This window comes from Anolis carolinensis, chromosome 3 (assembly GCF_035594765.1).
Source record: "Anolis carolinensis isolate JA03-04 chromosome 3, rAnoCar3.1.pri, whole genome shotgun sequence".
In the NCBI taxonomy this organism is placed as follows: domain Eukaryota; kingdom Metazoa; phylum Chordata; class Lepidosauria; order Squamata; family Dactyloidae; genus Anolis; species Anolis carolinensis.
The window spans coordinates 41,925,739-41,945,075 of record NC_085843.1 but is presented as its reverse complement, the minus strand read 5'-3'; the positions used below and the strand labels follow the sequence as shown (position 1 = coordinate 41,945,075).

Below are 19,337 nucleotides of genomic sequence, written 5' to 3'. Positions count from 1 at the left end.
GAAAAAACAAAGTGCCAATACTAGTGTTCCCAGCTTTTTTCCTGACATACTGTGTAATTGTGGACAAAACAGTTCAGTCACCTAAATGCCTCAAGATTTCTGAAATTAAAATGATGTAGAGTAGAGTCTCGCTTATCCAATATAAACGGGTTGGATAAGCGAAAATGTTGGATAATAAGGAGGGATTGTGGAAAAGCCTATTAAACATAAAATTACTTTATAATTTTACAAATTAAGCACCAAAACATCATGGTTTACAACAAATTGACAGAAAAAGCAATTCAATACACAGTAACATTATGTAGTAATTACTGTATTTATGAATGTAGCGCCAAAGTATCGCAACATTTACTACAAAAACATTGACTACTAAAAGGCAGACTGAGTTAGATAATACAGAATGTTAGTTAAGCAAAGGTTGGATAAGCAAGACTCTACTGTAATTGTATTTATAGGAAATGTTTAAACAAAGACACATGTTGTGAACTAAAGTGAAGCTCTAAGGGGGTAATCTCCTTCAGTTGCCATTTCAGTTTCAGGCTATAAAAGCAGCAACTTTGAAGGCAAACAGAGAATGCCGATAGCAAAACCTCCAAGGTTTCAATTGATAATCTATATTTACATCATTTAGAAAACATGAAATCAGGATTTAAAATTTTTAAAGCAATCAGGTATTGATAAAATTACCGTATATACTTGAGTATAAGCCGAATTGTAAAGGCAATTCTCGCCCAACAAGCTGGAATATTAAGTGAATCGTTGAGGTGATTCAAGAAGAGAACCTCTGAGAAGAAACTCGAAGGCCACTGGCATCCTTCCTGTACTTCAGGAATAGTCTAGTTGACTTCCTGAGGTCAGCTGTACTTTGCACATAAAAAGCAAGAGCCCTGCGTACATCCAAGAGATGGAGTGAGAGTTCTAGAGGCGTAGATGGGTTCTGGAAAAAGGCTAACAACCTTTGGAAGGAAGGCCACATCCATATGAAGGAATCTGTACAAGTTTCTTTCTCTGCACTTGTATTTTATGTCTAGGTTTTTAAAGCATTTGATGTGTTTTATGTCATTTTATATTTATTTTGTCATATTGTTTTAATTCATGGATTGTGTTTTAACCTATGTTGATGTTGGGCTCGTCCCCATATAAGCCGCCCCAAGTTCCTTTGGGGAGATGGAGCGGGATATAAAAATAAAGTTGTTGTTGTTGTTGTTGTTGTTATTATTATTATTATTATTATTATTATTATTATTATTATTATTATTATTGGTGACCTTATCTTTATGAAAGCTGATAAATGGCCCATCAGCCTGTAGGGAACACTGCTTGTTGCCCCTACAAACCGAGGTAATGGCAATGAGGAAGGCCATCTTCCAGGACAAGTGAGACATGTCCACAGATGCCACTGCCTCAAAAAAAAGGGTCTAGCTTTTTTAAAAGGTCAATCTCCAGGCTCCAAGAGGAGACAGGTGAGGTGACTGGAGGCCAGAGATTCCTGTAACCCTACTGTTTGGGAAGCAGATAAAGGACTGGATCTTGGAAGTTCTCTTCTATTCAAATCAGCTGACTTTTGCTGATAATGGTGATAAAAAATGATGGTCAACATTCATTTTTTTAAAAAAAAAACTATAAATTTTACTTTGCATAAGAAAATGCTTGATAAGCTATTACATATAAATGATGTCTGTCCAAATTACAGAAGCTAGAATTAACTATACAAGCATAAGTCTTTGTTCCATTTGAAGTCCACAAGCCAGCCATCTGACAGTGTTTCTGATGATTTTACTACAAGCTCCTTATTTTGGTAGAACAAAATAAAGTATGCTAGCAACATTAAATAAAATAAATTATTTATATTGGCTATCTGCACCATTAGGTGCAATCCTAAAACATAGTAATGAATTTTTTCATCATACTCTACTCTTCGAAAACTGTTTGAAACACAATCAGCTATAAGGTTGGAAAGAATACTCAGGTGAATCCTCAATATTTGATGGACTTTGGTTCCACAGCCCCTTTGGGTACCAAAATCTGAGGAGATCCAAGTTCCATTACAACAATGGCATAGTAAAATATCTTTTTTTAAGATGGCAAAAATCAGTGTTTCCTTTCTGAAATATTTTTAAAAAGCTTTGGATGACTGAATCCATGGATGCAGAATCCCTGTATATGGAGAGCCAATTAAAAAATAATTAGGGATAAAATACTTCCCAAACAGATATAGTATACACACTATTCCAGCTTGCTACATTAGGGCTAACTTAGTTAGGTATGATTGGAGTTCCTGGGCCTTGGAGAAACAGTTTGTTATCTCTCTGCTTCTTTTCAGATCCTGCCAAGGAATAGCTAGGTTGCCGCACAATCCAAGTCCAAAAGTGTAGGCATAGTCTACAACTTAGGTTTAAAAAATAGAACTGCAGCAAAAAAAAACCAACTCAGATCAGTAGTTTACAAAAAGATGAAGCAAGCAGAAGCAATTTTTAAAATCTCATCCAATATCATTTCCTAAAAATAGATCCAAGCAAAAGAAGTATTTAAGGTATGTATAAAACCAACGAATAGGTGAATGATTTGAAGTCAGTGATGATGTAACAACAATGAACAGGGATTTGAATTCAATAATTCAAAATCCAGATAAGGCAATCTATTCACTATGCCACAGTGGTTTCCACAGAATGTCACTTCTAAGCACTTCTAAATATGGTTTTACAAGAACTATAGTGAAGGTGAAGAGTGACCTTCAGCTAGCTAATACCGGTGTGTGTTAGAACCAAATAGTTTGAAAGGCGGTTCCAAAGAGCACAGATTTGGCATTTACCTTGAACACTCTGAGAATATTGTGGCCTATTAAAAATTTATTGCCTTGCAACAGAGAAGGCCAAGAGCTCAACCAATCCCTTTTCGATTCATGACTGGGAACATTTTGAGCCAGCATTCATTGTGTACTACAGTTTAACCAAAGAGTCTCCTGCCAAGTCTGTTGTTAAAGTTAAAGTGCTCCTTTTACCTCGTGTTGTGTCAAATATTAACTCTTGGGCAATTCAGCTAAATACAGGTTTCAGTCAGCACAGACTATGTTCAAAAGCATACTCATAAATTCTCGATCATAAAGGCCGATATCGAGTTAATATTGAACAGAGATGTGCTAAGGGTATTTTTCTCTCAAAAAAATAAAATTCATCTTAATACTTTGAATAATGAAATGAATAATGGAGAAAAACAAGGGAAGGGGAACAAAACAAATTCCAAATTTGTACAATATCTCCACAAGAGCACTAACCCAATAAAGCGGGCATCTTCAAACTGCACCCCTCCAGTTCTTTGGACCTCTAGTTCCTTAGAAGTCCTAGCCAACTTGTTCAATTGTCATGAATTCTGGGAGTTGGAGGCCAGTACGGCTCAAATAATAAAATAGTTTTGTTAATGTTCCCTTTGATAGTGTGTAATACATTTCTTTTTCTCCTACTTGATTGCTACTGAACCATGATACTGTTGCTGACACTTATTGCTGATAATGTGTGCCTTCAAATCATTTATAAATTATGGCAACTCTATCACAGGATTTTCTTGGCAATCTGTTCAGAGAGGGTCCTTTACTGTCTTCCAAGGCTGAGAAAGTGTGACTCACTTAAGGTGAGTCATAGTCAAGTGGGTTTCCATGACTAGAGGGAATTCAACCCTTGATCTTCAGCATCATAGTCTAATGCTCAAACCCCACCTCATGTTTGCTCCCTGTTGCTGACATATACACGCCTACAAATCCCAAGAACAGGATAGATGAGAGAACTCCTTCCTCCTATGTACATACAAATAACATTTAAGAACTTCTGTGGAGGGCATATTGCTTATCCCACAATTAATGTTGATAGGAAATAAATAAATAAATAACAATTGAATGCTCTCTTAAGTTTCCAAAGACAACAACTACACCAGGCTTCATTGGCCTACAAAAATATACACTCCATTACTTTGCTCACAATGGCTTGGATGCTGCTGTGATTTATTGTTTTGTTTATTAGATGCATATTGTATCATATATATTTTTAATTACATTTTACAGGACTTCAATTTTTTAGATTGAGCAGTATACAAGTACTGTAAATAAATAAATAAACAATTAAGTCTCCATTCCATATTATTTGTATCACAATTTGTATATGTTGCAGCAGCAAGGAAGTATCTGTTTGTTCCCATATTTACACATAATATCTAGTATTAATGCATTACAGATACTGAACCCAATCAACATTAGAGAAAAGGAAGTGTTCAGGATTTTTGGAAACATGACTGCTCAGACAGGAATACTACCACAAACAAAGGTTACAAGCCACTGAATTAAGTATTTTAAAATCGTAGAGAAAAGGATAAATGCAAGACATTATGTATAGTCAACATTTACAGAATAATCGTGTGTTCTAATTGGCATACTCCAACTGGCAGTGAGTCCCCAGGATTTCAGGTACAGAGATGTTGCTTCTCATCATCTACTATCTGGTCTGTTTAATGAAAGGAGTCAGGGGTTGAGCTTCAGACTTCCAAAGTGTCTGTCCCCTACTGGCAGTACTCAGCAAAATGCATTAACAATTACAGCAAACACAGGGAGAAAAGTGACACCTAGATTTGTTCACGTCATGTTTTTCCAAGTGTATCAACTGTCACAATTTTAATTGTTCTGTTATTCCAACACAATTTCCTGGGCTCAAGAGATGGAATATTTAACAATTATTCAAATATTATTTTTCTGAAGAAGCTACATGAGCAGCTGGTGAACTCCCACTCTTTCAAAGAGTCAATTTCTCCTTGTCAGCTCAAGGGCTCCGTCTTGTGTTCCAAAACGGTCAAATCATGTCATTTCAAATCTCAAATTATAAAGATTGCAGTAATTATTCACCCTTCTTAGTTAAACAATGGCTAGACTATATGATGTATATAAGTTACATTAACATGTGTATTCTATATGCTAAATAATGGGGAAACACCCCAAGCAAACAACCTATCAAATGTGTTGTTGAAGGCTTTCATAGCCAGCATCACTGGGTTGCTGTGAGTTTTCTGGGCTGCATGGCCATGTTCCAGAATGCTTCTGGAACATGGCCATACAGCCCGGAAAACTCACAGCAACCCAACTTATCAAATGTACTCAAGCAAATTCATAGTGGTTTCAATATTCACTACTCGTGCAGAGAAGTATTCAGGCCAAGGGAAAAAACTGTTAAAAAAAGGGGGGGCTACAATTTTCTGAACTATCCCTATATAAATCCAGAAAAGGGGGGAGGGAGTCAGATTTTTAAAGGCTTTTTTTTCTTCTGCCTTCCCATTTTCACACACCTGACATACCAACAGCATGCCCAACACAAAAGTGGGACCACCAAGAGCATAAAACACTAACCGCAATCCTGTGAATATGTACTTTGAAAAAGTTCTCAGTATATTCGGCTCAGTCTACCTCAGCCAGGCAAATTATATCGGACTGAAGGCTGAAACCAATCCTATAATTTTCAGACACTAATTTCTTGGACTCTGCATTTTAGTCTTCAGCAGTTATGTACCAAATACTGAAAGCTAGAAAAAAACCCATAGAATTTCCTCCAAAAGCTAAAAAATCTCAAGGGGGACAAAAAGCCAAAACATTTTCTAGCAACCAAAGATAATGCACTGTACCAAAAGAAATAACTTAGAAGAAAGGAGAACAGATTTGCTTGCTTATCTAAAGAATCACCAAGTTTATCAGGGCTTTCTTCAACAAAACAATACCCTTCTGATCTTTTTTTATGCACCCTACTTCATTACAATCTATTTTATTCTTACCGAATTAAAGACCATCCCTGAAACTCCTAACATCATGGAGATTCAACCACAGATTTTAACAACACAGATTACAATCTCATTGGCTATTTTTATCAACCCATTTTTCAAGGAAGAAGACCCTGAAAAGTGCTCTGTGCCTATTTTCACATGCAAATTGATTTTATGCATGATGCAAGTATGAACTGCTCACAAACTGGACCTGACACTGAGTTATGAGAAAAAAACTGATGAGTGCAAAATAGAAGGAAAAAGGTTAATTTGAAACTGGCATCCTATAAATTCTTATTGCATAAAATTAATATTCCTGCTATATAGCACCTGTAACACAGTACTGTGGTAAGAATTCTTTCAAGGTTCACAAAATGTGACAAAAATAATTTCTAAAAATAACTCTGAAGACATATCCATTGTTTCTAAACACATTTGTATGTGATTAGAGTCAAGTGTGATGCCTATTTGGTATCAAAATGAATAAATTCTGTACACACCACCAGCTGTTCTTTTAATAGAGTTAGAAGAGAACTTTGCAATAGATATGATCTACACTTCTGTAAACTCTCTAAAGTTAGTCCTGTATTTTCCAGGTGTCAGTACCAATGATTCATATATACTTTGATTTAATGATGTTTAATCTGAACTGTACTGTATATAAAACACACAAATTTCAACTTTTTATTGCAGAGGCAGTTTTGGAAAAGTGTACAAAAGCAATTTCCAAGAAAACTGCCACCACAGCATAAACATAATTGCTTTAGTATCATATTTAAAAAAAACTAATGTAAAAATCAAGGAACACATGAACTGTTCTCACCTAGTACCTTTCTGTGATTTGTTAAGGAAAAAGACTATCAACATTTAAATAAATACAGTCACAATTTATTTCGTGATAACCTTTATTCTGGAATAAATTGGATTTGGAAAATATTTGCATCCCTTTCCCCAACTCCTGCAATATCTATATTTTTCATAACAGTTGTACAGCAAAGTTACAGTTCATTACAGAATAGTCTTCTAAAGCAGCCCCTTTTACCCTGAAAAAACCCTTGAAATAATTTTCAGGGCTCGAAGAACCCAAGGATAAAAATTATTAAGTCTACAGCTTTAAAAAAGTTTTTTTCAAGTACAATCTTTCAGGGAACCCTAAGAGACCTCTTGCAAACCACCTGCTTCTAAAATAACTGTAAATGTCACTGTGGGCACTTCCACACAGCCATACAACCCAGAATAACAAGGCAGAAAATCCCATAATACATGCTTTGAACTGGATTATCTGAGTCCACACTGAGGTGAAATTGAACATATAATCCAATTCAAAGCACAAAATGTGGGGGGTTTTTTTATTCAGCTGTGGAAGGGGCCTTTGTTACATCCTGATTACAAAAAAGGTCCTGGTTACCAAGGAGGAAGAGAAGAATTAAAGGGGAATGTGTTATTGCCAGGTTTTCAGTTAAATTGACAAGCAATGTCATTTTATGTGGATAACAGTCAATAAAGTAGTTGTTTTTGTGTGCCTTCAAGTTCTGACTTATGGCGACCCTAATGCAAAGCTTTCAAGAAGTTTCCTTTGCAAGATTTGGTATGTTTTAGGTTAGGGTGATTGTTTTAGATTTAGTTGTGTAAGATGTAGGTAGTAGTTTTAGATATTATGAAAAATTGCTTTTTAAAATTATTTTTGTTCTTTCTAGTTTTTTCTTATTTCTGAATAAGAAAATAATTTTTAAGGTTTTCATGGTCAGAATCACAGGATTGCTGTGGGTTTTCAGGGCGGTATGGCCATATTCCTAAAGCATTCTCTCCTCAGAATTCTCGCCCACCCCTAAGGCAGGCATCTTCAGAGATTGTGAGGTCTACTGGAAACTAGGCATATTTATTTATTTATTTTATTACATCATTTCTATCCCGCCCTTCTCACCCATCAGGGGACTCAGGGCAGCTTACAATATAAGCATATGCATCAAAAAACAGTTTACATCACATTTAAAACCATTAAAATAAAATTACATTAAAATTAAGAACTTGCATTTTAAAACATACATAATCTATATATATATATATATAAGGGTAATGAAATTTCGGCCTAGGACAAAACAACAAAACTACACATCCCAGAAACACTAAACTTGGCAGCACAACCCCTCATCCATGCCTCTACGTTCATACAACAAAAAGAAAAGAAAAGTAAAGTCCTAATTAGAGGGAGAGGAATAATTGTTTTTATCCAATTGCTGCCAGTTAGAAGGCTAAGCTCTGCCCACTTGATCTCCTAGCAACCCAACTCAGCCCAGGGCCTCTTCAACCAGCCTTCTTCCCCACTGCCTATAAAATACAGATTATCAGATTTGAACTGGATTATATGGCAGTGTAGACTCAAGGCCCTTCCACACAGCTATATAACCCATTTATAATCTTATATTATCTTCTTTGAACTCGATTATTTTGACTCCACACTACCATATAATCCACTTCAGTGTGCATTTTGTACAGCTATGAAGAAGGGGCCTCATATAATCCAGTTCTAAGCAGATAATATAAGATTATCAATATATAGTAGAGTCTCACTTATCCTACATAAACAGTCCGGCAGAACTTTGGATAATAAGAAGGGATTCAGGAAAAGTCGATTAAACATCAAATTAGGTAATGATTATACAAATTAAGCACCAAAACATCATGTAAGACAACAAATTTGACAGAAGAAGTATTTCCATGCACAGTAATACAGTAGAGTCTCACTTATCCAACGTTCTGGATTATCCAACGCATTTTTGTAGTCAATGTTTTCAATACATTGTGATATTTTGGTGCTAAATTTGTAAATACAGTAATTATTACATAGCATTACTGCGTATTGAACTACTTTTTCTGTCAAATTTGTTGTATAACATAATGTTTTGGTGCGTAATTTGTAAAATCATAACCTAATTTGATGTTTAATAGGCTCTTCCTTAATCCCTCCTTACTATCCAACATATTCGCTTATCCAACATTCTGCCGGCCCATTTATGTTGGATAAGTGAGACTCTACTGTACTATGTAGTAATTACTGTATCACAAATTTACCACCAAAATATCACAATGAATTTAAAACACTGACTACAAAACATTTACTACTAAAAGGCAGACTGCGCTGGATAATCCAGAACATTGGATAAGCAAATGTTGGATAAGTGAGATTCTACTGTAATATATACCACCATACTTCACCACAGCAACGCGTGGCCGGGCACAGCTAGTCTATATATATAAAAGGGTAATGAAATTTCGGCCTAGGACAAAACAACAAAACTACACATCCCAGAAACACTAAACTTGGCAGCACAACCCCTCATCCATGCCTCTACGTTCATACAATAAAAAGAAAACAAAAATAAAGTCCTAATTAGAGGAAGAGGAATAATTGTTTTCATCCAATTGCTGCCAGTTAAAAGGCTAAGCTCCGCCCACTAGGTGTCCTAGCAGCCCACGCAGCCCAGGGGACAGGCAGAGTTAGGCCTCACTTAGGACTCTTCCACACTGCCTATAAAATACAGATTATCAGATTTGAACTGGATTATATGGCAGTGTAGACTCAAGGCCCTTCCACACAGCTATATAACCCATTTATAATCTTATATTATCTGCTTTGAACTGGATTATCTTGACTCCACACTGCCATATAATCCACTTCAGTGTGCAGTCGGACACAACTGGACTTAATGTCAGGAGAAAACCTTTACCCTTTACCTTAACTACCACCAATTCCTCAATACTTTATCTCCCATACCACCATACTTCGCCACAGCAATGCTTGGTCGGGTACAGCTAGTTATACATATAAATATACATCCATGGCACTTATTGTGTCCACGTGGGGTCTATCAGTGAGTCATATGTTTATTGTCTCTCATTTCAACAGCTGCTCGAATGCCTGGTCCCATAACCACGTTTTCGTTCTTTTCCGGAAGGATAGGAGGGAGAGAGCCTGTTTAATTTCTTTTGGTAGGGCATTCCATAGACGGGGGGCCACCACTGAAAAGGCCCTATCCCTCGTCCCCGCCAGCCGCACCTGTGAGGCTGGCGGGACTGAAAGCAGGGCCTCCCCGGAGGATATTAAATTCCGTGGTGGGACATGTCGGGAGAGACATTCGGACAAGTAAGCTGGGCCGGAACCGTTTAGAGCTTTATAGGCTAAAGCCAGCACTTTGAATTGTGCTCAGTAGCTTATCATCAGCCAGTGGAGCTGACGTAGCACAGGAGTAGTACACTCCCTGTACGTTGCTCCAGTTAGCAATCTGGCTGTTTCCCGTTGGACTAGTTGAAGCTTCCGAACAGTCTTCAAAGGCAGCCCCACATAGAGTGCATTGCAGTAATGTAGACGGGATGTAACAAGAGCGTGGACCACCGTGGCCAAGTCAGGCTTCCCAAGGTATGGGTGCAGCAGGTGCACAAGTTTTAATTGTGCAAAGGCTCCCCTAGCCACTGGTGAGACCTGGGGCTCCAGGCTCAACTATGAGTCTAGGATCACGCCCAGACTGCGCATCTGCACCTTCAGGGGGAGTGTAACCCCATTCAGCACACACTGTAATCCAATACCATATGGGGCTGATATATCTGGGGAATGTAAAGGGTGGGACATTCACACTTGCCTCAAGCAGTCACGAGTTCTTTCTCCCACCCTGAACATTTCAGATATATAAACTCCACTTGCCTAGTTTCCAACTGACCTCACAACATCTGAGGATTCCTGCCATAGGTGTGGGCAAAACGTCAGGGGAGAATGCTTCTGGAACATGGCCATACAGCCCGGAAAACTCATTGCAGTCCCAAAAAAAAAGTGTTTATAAGTGGTTTGCAAATGCTTTCCTCAAAATTATTGGAACCAGAAGCATTTTGGATTTTTCCAATTTTGTAATCTCTCTCTTTGCGTTATATGCACTCCGGCTGTTAGGAATTGTGGGAGTTGAAGTCCAAAACGCCTGGGGGGGGGGGGGGGGGGCAAAGTTTGTCCATGCCTGCTCTACACTGTGGAATTAATAGTTTGACATCACCTTAACGTAAATGGCTCAATGCCATGAAATCCTGGGTGCTGTCGTTTTACAAAGCCATATCTGTCAAAGAGTACTGGTGCCCTACCAAACTCCAACTCCCAGGACTACAGAGCATTGTGCTATGCCAATTAAAGTGGTGTCAAAGTGCATTAATTCCACAGTATAGAGGGCCCCAATCACTCAAATGGATTTCACAGTTTGGAGTATTCTAGACCTTCTGGGTAAAGGCCTGTTCAGCCTGCGCCAGTCAGGAATTTGCTTGAGAGTCTCTGAGGAGGCATCGCTTCTCAGCTCAAAAGGATGAGGCCTTCTTATCCGCTTCCAACTCACCATGCTTCAACCGCCGCTCTTCCTTATCCACTCTCTCGCGTGGCCGCCTTCTTTCAAACCATATAAACAAGACGAGCCTTGACTACACCAAGCCGCTCCTTAGCAACCGAAGTCACGCCCCCCTCACGCTCAGACAGGAATTCCTCTTCCACAAGTTCACCGCCCGTACTTCCGGTTTTTCGAAAATGGACCGCCTTTACCGCCACTGCTTTCCTATTGGCTCAGAGTGGTGTCACTCTCTAAAAACATAACAAGAGTAAAAGATCCTGTCTATTGCTTTTCATTGGAAGGTCAAACCGGAAATTCCTGTTCTCCCAGGGGCGGGGCAAGGCCGCACAGGGAGACGTCATCACTAGAGTGTTGGGTGAAACCCTAGAGATAGAGAAAAAAGATGATTCTCCAATGCCGAGGAAACGAACTTCCGGGTTGCTTTTGAAGATGCTTTTCTCCTATTTTCTTAAACTGAGGCCCCTTCCACACAGCGAAATAAAATAAAAATATTATCTGCTTTGAACTGGAATACATGTCATTGTGGACTCAGGGCCCTTCCACACAGCGATGTAACCCAGAATATCAAGGCAGATAATCCACAATAGCTGCTTTATGCAGCTGCGTGGAAGGGGCTTGAGATAACCCAGTTCAAAGCAGATATTGAGGGATTTTCTGCCTTGATGTTCTGCGTTATATGGCTGTGTGGAAAGGCCCTGAAACCCTTGGAGTTGTCCTTTAGTGAGGCCAAAGACCTTGTTAAACTACAACTCCCATAATTCCATAGCATTGAGCCATGGCATTTACAAGTGGTATCAAACTGCATTAGTTCTCCAATGTAGAGAAGCACCCTGGGGGCTCTTCCACCCAGCCATATAACCCAGAATATCAAGGCAGAAAATAACATCTGCTTCGAACTGGGTTATCTGAGTCCACACTGCCATGTATTCAAGTTCAATTCAGATAATGTGGGGTTTTATTCAGCTGTGTGGAAGAGCCCTGAGCTCGATTGAAGTCCCTTAGCAACAAGAACAACACAGAAGTTGAATGAGAACGCAAGGATCAAACTGAGCTCAGAAGTTGAGGCCTGTGTGTGAGTCTACAGATCAGCTTCTCTACACGGAAGCAAGAAGATGGAAGTTGTGGCTTGAGAAAACAGAACCACGAAGGATGAAGCGAGGAATGGGTCGTGGGGGGACTCGAAGGTAAGTGCACGGCCTTATAGAGAGAAGGATCCGGTTGTATGGATGTGTAGGGTCCCTTGAAGCAGTGACCTCAGGCCTCGCCTCCAGGACTGCGTCCTATTCAAGAACAACATTGACAAATTTGTTGTCGAAGGCTTTCATGGCCGGAATCACTGGGTTGCTGTGAGTTTTCCGGGCTGTATGGCCATGTTCCGGAAGCCTTTTCTCCTGACGTTTCGCCCGCATCTATGGCAAGCATCCTCAGAGGTTGTGAGGTCTGTTGGAATCTAGGCCAGTGAGGTTTATACATCTGAGGAATGTCCAGGTGGGAGAAAGATCTCTTGTCTGTTTGAGGCCAGTGTGAATGTTGCATATGGCCACTTTATTTAGCATTTAATGGCCTTTTAGGTTCAAAGCCTGGCTGCTTCCTGCCTAGGGGAATCTTTTGTTGAGATCTGTTAGCTGGCCCTGATTGCTTCCTGTCTGGAATTCCCCTGGTTTCTGAGTGTTGTTAATTATTTACTGTCCTGATTTTAGAGGGTTTTTTTTAAAAAAAATACTGATAGCCAGATTTTGTTCATTTTCATGTTTTCCTCATTTCTGTTGAAATTGTTCACATGCTTGTGGATTTCAATAATAATAATAATAATTTTATTTTTGTACCCCGCCACCATCTCCCCAGAGGGACTCGGGGCGGCTTACAGATATAAAACCAACATACAATAATATCAAATACAAAAACACACAAATAAATTTAAAAGGCATTAAAAATCACAGTCATTATAAAACACTTGAGAAACACAGCAATAAAAACATAAAATGAGCTGGGCAAAGTGCACTGAGTGGAACTTGTAAACAAGAAGGAAGTTAAGGTGCTACAAGGTCATGGGAAGAGCCTTAGACTGGGGTGAACACTGAGGCTATGTCAAGGAGTTAACCAAGAGGTACAACTGGTCAGAAGAATCCGCTTTCAATGGCTTCTCTGTGTAGTCTATCATCATAGTTGTTAGAGTGGTCTAGCATTTCCATGTTCCCAAATAATATGCTGTGTCCAGGTTGGTTTATCAAGTGCTCTGCTATGGCTGACTTCTCTGGTTGAAGTAGTCTGCAGTGTCTTTCACGTTCCTTGATTTGTTTGGGCGCTGCAAGAGTAAACACCTGGAGGCCGAAGTTTGGCCATGCCTGATACAGATTATTTACTTTGAACTGGATTATATGGCACCGTAGAGTGATATAACCCAGTTCAAAGCAGATAATTTGGATTATCAACTTTGATATAATCTGGATTATATGGCAGTGTAGAAAGGGCCTTTACCGTGTGTTTTATAGTCCTGTTTTGTTGTTGTTACAACAAAGTACAAACAAAACTATAAATACACATTAAATACATTTCTTTACCAATAAAAAAGCCAATGTTCAAATGAAACGAAATCATCAAGAATAGAGAAGAATCTAGAAGAGAGAATCCAGTTTATAAAAATGTGTGTTTCTTGCCATCTTTCAAGTACAGTACATGTATTTTTCAGTATGATAGTTCTTTGTCCTTATCAGCTGTTTGGCTGAGCTTTAAATCTGGAACGTTCCTCCTTTTAGCTAATATATTAGCTGGAATCAATAGGTTCCAAAGGAGAATAACCTCATCCTAACAACAACAACAACAACAACAACTTTATTCTTGTATCCCGCCCCGTCTTCCCAAAGGGACTCGGGGTGGCACACATGGGGACCAAGCCCTGTAATACACAGTAAAATACAGCAACATAATACATATCACAGCAGATAACCAATAGCCAGGTGCAGTGAAATTGGATGCAAAGTGATAAAATTTATATATATGCAATATCTTGCAACCTCTAATAAGAGGACCTTCCTCCACCTATACCCAGCTACTGCACTTTATTTTATTGATACTAAGGATCCTTAGTATCAATAAAAGTAGTAACTGCAGAACGGTATGTCCAAGAATTAATCCAGTGGAATAAAGTACTTCCTACTTGTGTTCTTAATGTTTAACTTGCTCTTGTTCCACTATGGAGTATGCAGTGATCTATTGGTCAGGAGGGGGTGTTATGAAGTGCTTTGAGTATATATTTTGAAATGTAACATGAAATGTTTAAGATAACATACCTGATAGCATTGCTAAATGTAAATATATGCACCCAGGTAGCCTAAATACTCTAAAGTGCACATGTGAATCCCAAGACCCGTGGGCCAAATCTGGTCCACCATGTCATTTTATGTGGCCCATGAGGTTTTTAATGCCAAGCCATCATAGTTATATTTATGCAGTCTTCTAATTACAAATGACCCTTTGAAGTCAACTATAATGCTGATGTGGCCATTGAAGAAATGAGTTTGACATTACTGCTCTAAAGGCTGTCTGATCCTGTCTGATCTTGGAAACTAAACAAGGTCAGCCCTGGTTAATACTTGAGTGGGAGATGACCAATGAATACCAGGCACTGTAAGCTATATTTTAGACGAAGGAAACAAGCAAAACAATATCTGAATATTATTTCCCTTAGAAACCTTGATGAAATTCATGGTAACACCATATGTTGATAGATGACTTAAAGATATCTATACATATACACATGCATCCAGGCATTTCAGATAGATCTTGGATTAACACTGGTTTTAATCTATGTCCTCATCAACTATATGTGTGGGTGTTTGCTTGCGTGAGTGAAATCTCCCTTGTAGGGTCAGTGTGGAATGATAAATTATACATGAGAAGTACTGCACATTGATCATTAGATCTAGCTGCTACAGCATGTTATTGGTTTTGATGCAGTTTCTTTTTTAAGGTTTTACATTTCTCTTTTATGTGCAGCTCCATCAACAAGATGACAGAAGTACGGAAATCAGAAAGTGGTAAGTATTTATCTTTCTTCTTATATACATGTAGTACTGAAAGAGACATTCTGCATATATTTGTAAAAGGAAGGATTTGTTACCAGTGTTGGTCAGATTATATATTCTGAGCCAGCCTTCCCTAGTTTGGTGCCATACAGATGTAATTGGGCTACAATTTCCATCATCTCCACCATCATAGCCATGAGGTAAACTGAGGGGACTTTATGAGGATTATATCCATAATATCTGAAGATAACTAGGATAGGGAAAACTGTTGTGGACAAGGAAGTTTTGTAAAGAAAGCTGGATGTTGGTTATCCAGTGAGCTGTAGCTGTTTAGATAGTTTCCAGTATACCTCACAACCTTTGAGGATGCCTGCCATAGATGGGAGTGAAATGTCAGGAGAGAATGCTTCTGGAACATGGCTATACAACCTGGAAAACTCACAACAACCCACTGTTTATATTCTGTTTGTAATGAGTGTTTAAATATGAGTGTTTTATTATCAACCATTACTTGGGTTTTAATATAATTTGTCATGCAGTATTTCTAATTACCTTTCTGATTGAAATCACTGAGTAGACTTTGACCCATCTGCACAGACCATTTAATGCAATTTGAAGCTAGCTAGCTTCAAGCAGTGGCAGCCAGACCACAATCTCCCATAAAGGTTTGTGAAAGAAAGCCCTTAATGTGCATCAATGCTTTATGGCAGTGTTTCTCAAACTCTGTTCCTCCAAGTGTTTTGGACTTCAGCTCCCAGAAATTCCATCCAGCTTATCAGCTGTTAGTAATTGTGGGAGCTGAAGTCCAAAACATCTGGAGGAGCAGAGTTTGAAAAACACTGCTCTATGATTTTTATAATCATCATCCGGGCCTCAAACAGGGTCCAAGATTCCCTATATAATCATCTGCACAGCACTTTCTTCAGTACCAGTTTGAAACTGTATTAAATGGTCAGGGTAAATGAGGCCTTTGTTTCCACTGCAAACTGAAATAATGTATCCTTTCTTTCCTTTAATAGAGAAATACAAGAAATAGCTTCCAAATATTCCTTCCTACTGACAAAGGGAGCTTTAAATGCAAGTCAATACCAGTACTTTTTCATTTTAATATATGATGTTAACCTTTATATCTGCTTCCACTCTGCAGGAGAATATGCCACCTCACGCATCCGTGGGCCTGGGGATGGCATGGAAATGGAACAGCCACCAAAATCTGTAGAAGTCATCCACACCACAACCAACCACGTCCATAAAAGCCCACATAAGAAAGCTCCTCCTTCACTAAGTCCTGGCGTTCTTCAGTTAGGGACGATTTATGGTGATAAAGCAGTAGAGATTGAAGCTGTACGAATAGTAGTTCCCAAAACTGCTATAAGCCATGTGATTCCTGCCAAAAATGCAAAGACATCGAAATCTGCAGGACATCCAAAAGAGACCCTCCCTTTATCAGATGGAATTTCAGATACTAAGAAAGAATTGCTAGAACTAAGAAATGAAATAGTGAAACTTAAGAACTCGGAAAGAAGATTGCTCCAAGATAAGGAAGGCCTTTCGAATCAGCTACATGTACAAACAGAGGTAGGAAACCAAGAATTGGGATAGATCCATTACATGTTTTCTCCACAGAACATTACTGTATTCTACTGGACTAGAGCATGTAGCAGCTCCTATCCATATTTTATTTCTGGGTAAAGATAATAAAAATGGAAATGCCTCAATCTTTTATACTAAATAAAAATACCCTGGAAAAGTTGCTTGCTGTACCTTTGAAAACTGGATTGTTCTGATGGTAACCATTAGTTTAATTGAAATTTTTAAAATCCTTCCAGTCAAATTATAATTTAGTCTCTGTTTCTTGGTGAAATCCCTTGCATATTTAGGAAAGTCCTCCACTGCTTAAAGACCTAGTATATAAGCAATTGAACTCTCACTTTGTGCTAGAGTAGAGTTGTTGAAAGTGTATGTCTTGGTGCACTGGTTAAAAATGTTTTACATATGCACAAAATTTACATCTAACTCGAATTAGATGTAAATTAGCTATAAATGCATAATTGCAATTGTTGTGTTCATCATTAAACATATCAAGAAATAATAAAGAGGCTGAGATGATGATTTAGTAGGCTTGATTTTGTCTAAGTAATTTGATGAGTGTCACTGAAATATACAGACAAAATGAGAGAGTGTAAACTGAATATATGTATAGGCTTACCTTCTTTAATGTTACTATGATTTGATTCTCATTCCTTGTATGCTAGTGGCTATTAAATGGCAAATCTGATATTAGTGATCACTACACCTTTTCCCTATCCTCCATGAACAAGCATTTTGTGATGCGTAAAACATGCCAGGTGGCTTATGCATGCTCACTGTATTTATGTCCAAACTAGATGTGACTCAAGATATCCACCTCTGTTTAAAACATTTAATAGCAGCCATATAGAGGCAGAGAAGCACATTCTCTTTCTCCCTGCTTCTCTAGAGTTGAACTTTTTCTTATGGGGTGGGGGAGGGGAGGACAATACAGGGATTACATCGGTGGCTAGGAAATTGACAATGACTTAATATGACCATACTATGGAGGTTCCTAATTTTCAGAGTTGCCAAGATATGAAATTGTATGAAATGATCAACATGACTACTTAAATGGCTGTGACTTTTGGACAAATTCATGGAGTGTGACAACATAAAAGCTATTGATATCAGCCCAATGAACTGCAAACTATCCTTTTCACTATTCTCTGGCAAATTCTGCTGAAGTGAATATTGATTACTTTTGCAGCCAAACTACAAGTTATATTACCAAGTTCGTTTTGGAACCTAAGCAGCTTATTTCAGAATGCATAGCTGTTTGTTCTTTCTATGTCCTAGAAATATTTGATATGATTTCATATGGTGTGACTACATACATGGTATGCTACGCATATCCAACATTAATATCTTATTATTGGATATGTGTAGCATTAGTCACCTGTTTTCCTTTTCAATGCATTTTGTGATTTTACTAAACAACTGTTGTGTCTTAGGTCAATCGGGAGTTGAAGAAGTTACTTGTGGCTTCAGTAGGAGATGACCTGCAGTATCATTTCGAGCGCATGGCACGTGAAAAAAACCAGCTGATCCTTGAAAATGAGGCCCTGGGGCGGAATGTGTCTCAACTGTCTGAACAGCTGGAGCGGATGTCTATACAGTGTGATGTTTGGCGGAGCAAATTCTTGGCAAGCAGGTATTATGGAGTAAAACAGCTTTTGAAAAGATGCCTTGATAAAATGTTATCCATAAGATGTAAGTGTCCACAAGTAAAGAACCCCTGTTTAAATTTTCCCTTAAATCAGAGGTGTCAGTAAAACAAAGTTTATGAAAGTAATTTGAAGATGGATGGGAGAAATGTTACAGAGTTGCTTGAAATTCCACTGAGAATATTACATAAAGAATAAATTTTCTCCAATACATTGAAACAGAAAAGAGTACCATTTAGATGGGGAAAGTTAACAAGAATGAATTAAACAACAGAAATGTCATATAAATCCTATTCAGAATATGAGACAATTTTTGGAAAAATATAATCAAGATTTGGAAGAAATGCAAGAAGAGGTTTTGTATGAAACATCAAATAGAGGGGAAGGAAAATATGAGGCTACATTAGGCGCAACAGGTGTGCACCTTTCTGCCTTAAATATATATTACTAGCTTTGCCTGGCCACGCGTTGCTGTGGCTTATGGGGATCCTTTGTTGGCCAGGTGGAATAGCAGTGAATAGCCTTGCAGTCTCAAAGCCTGGCTGTTTTCTGGAGTAGCTGCAGCTTTTTGTTGTATGAACGTAGAGGCATGGATGAGGGGTTGTGCTGCCAAGTTTAGTGTTTCTGGGATGTGTAGTTTTGTTGTTTTGTCCTAGGCCGAAATTTCATTACCTGTTTATATATATAGATAGATACTCTACATAGAACATAAATGGAGCTAAAGTTCCTCAAAAAGAAAAACACTATTGTCAAAGGCTTTCTTGGCCAGAATCACTGGGTTGCTGTGAGTTTTTCAGGCTGTATGGCCATGTTCCAGGAGCATTCTCTCCTAATGTTTCTCCTGCATCTGGGGCTGACATCTTCAAATCTGAAGATGCGGGCAAAACGTCAGGAGAGAATACTGCTGG

At 38.5% G+C, this 19,337-nt stretch overlaps 2 protein-coding genes across 3 annotated transcripts in view; one reads left to right on the top strand and one right to left on the bottom strand.

The window, feature by feature from the left end:
• The window catches only part of nme7 (NME/NM23 family member 7), a 116,092-nt gene extending 104,739 nt beyond the window's left edge, over positions 1-11,353 (bottom strand). The window contains exon 1 of the mRNA XM_062974785.1: positions 11,160-11,353. Within this exon, the coding sequence (XP_062830855.1) occupies positions 11,160-11,162 (3 nt within the window). The 5' untranslated portion in view covers positions 11,163-11,353. The remainder of the gene's footprint in view (positions 1-11,159) is intronic.
• The window catches only part of blzf1 (basic leucine zipper nuclear factor 1), a 47,357-nt gene that overhangs the window by 23,018 nt on the left and 5,002 nt on the right, over positions 1-19,337 (top strand). The window contains exons 1-4 of one of the 2 annotated variants that reach the window (XM_003219236.3): positions 11,961-12,352; positions 15,165-15,205; positions 16,341-16,771; positions 18,217-18,416. In XM_003219236.3, coding sequence (XP_003219284.2) covers positions 12,318-12,352; positions 15,165-15,205; positions 16,341-16,771; positions 18,217-18,416 — 707 coding nt within the window. In that variant the 5' untranslated portion in view covers positions 11,961-12,317. Of the gene's footprint in view, positions 1-11,960; positions 12,353-15,164; positions 15,206-16,340; positions 16,772-18,216; positions 18,417-19,337 lie in introns of those variants that run through there. The other variant, XM_062974784.1, reaches the window with a different exon arrangement.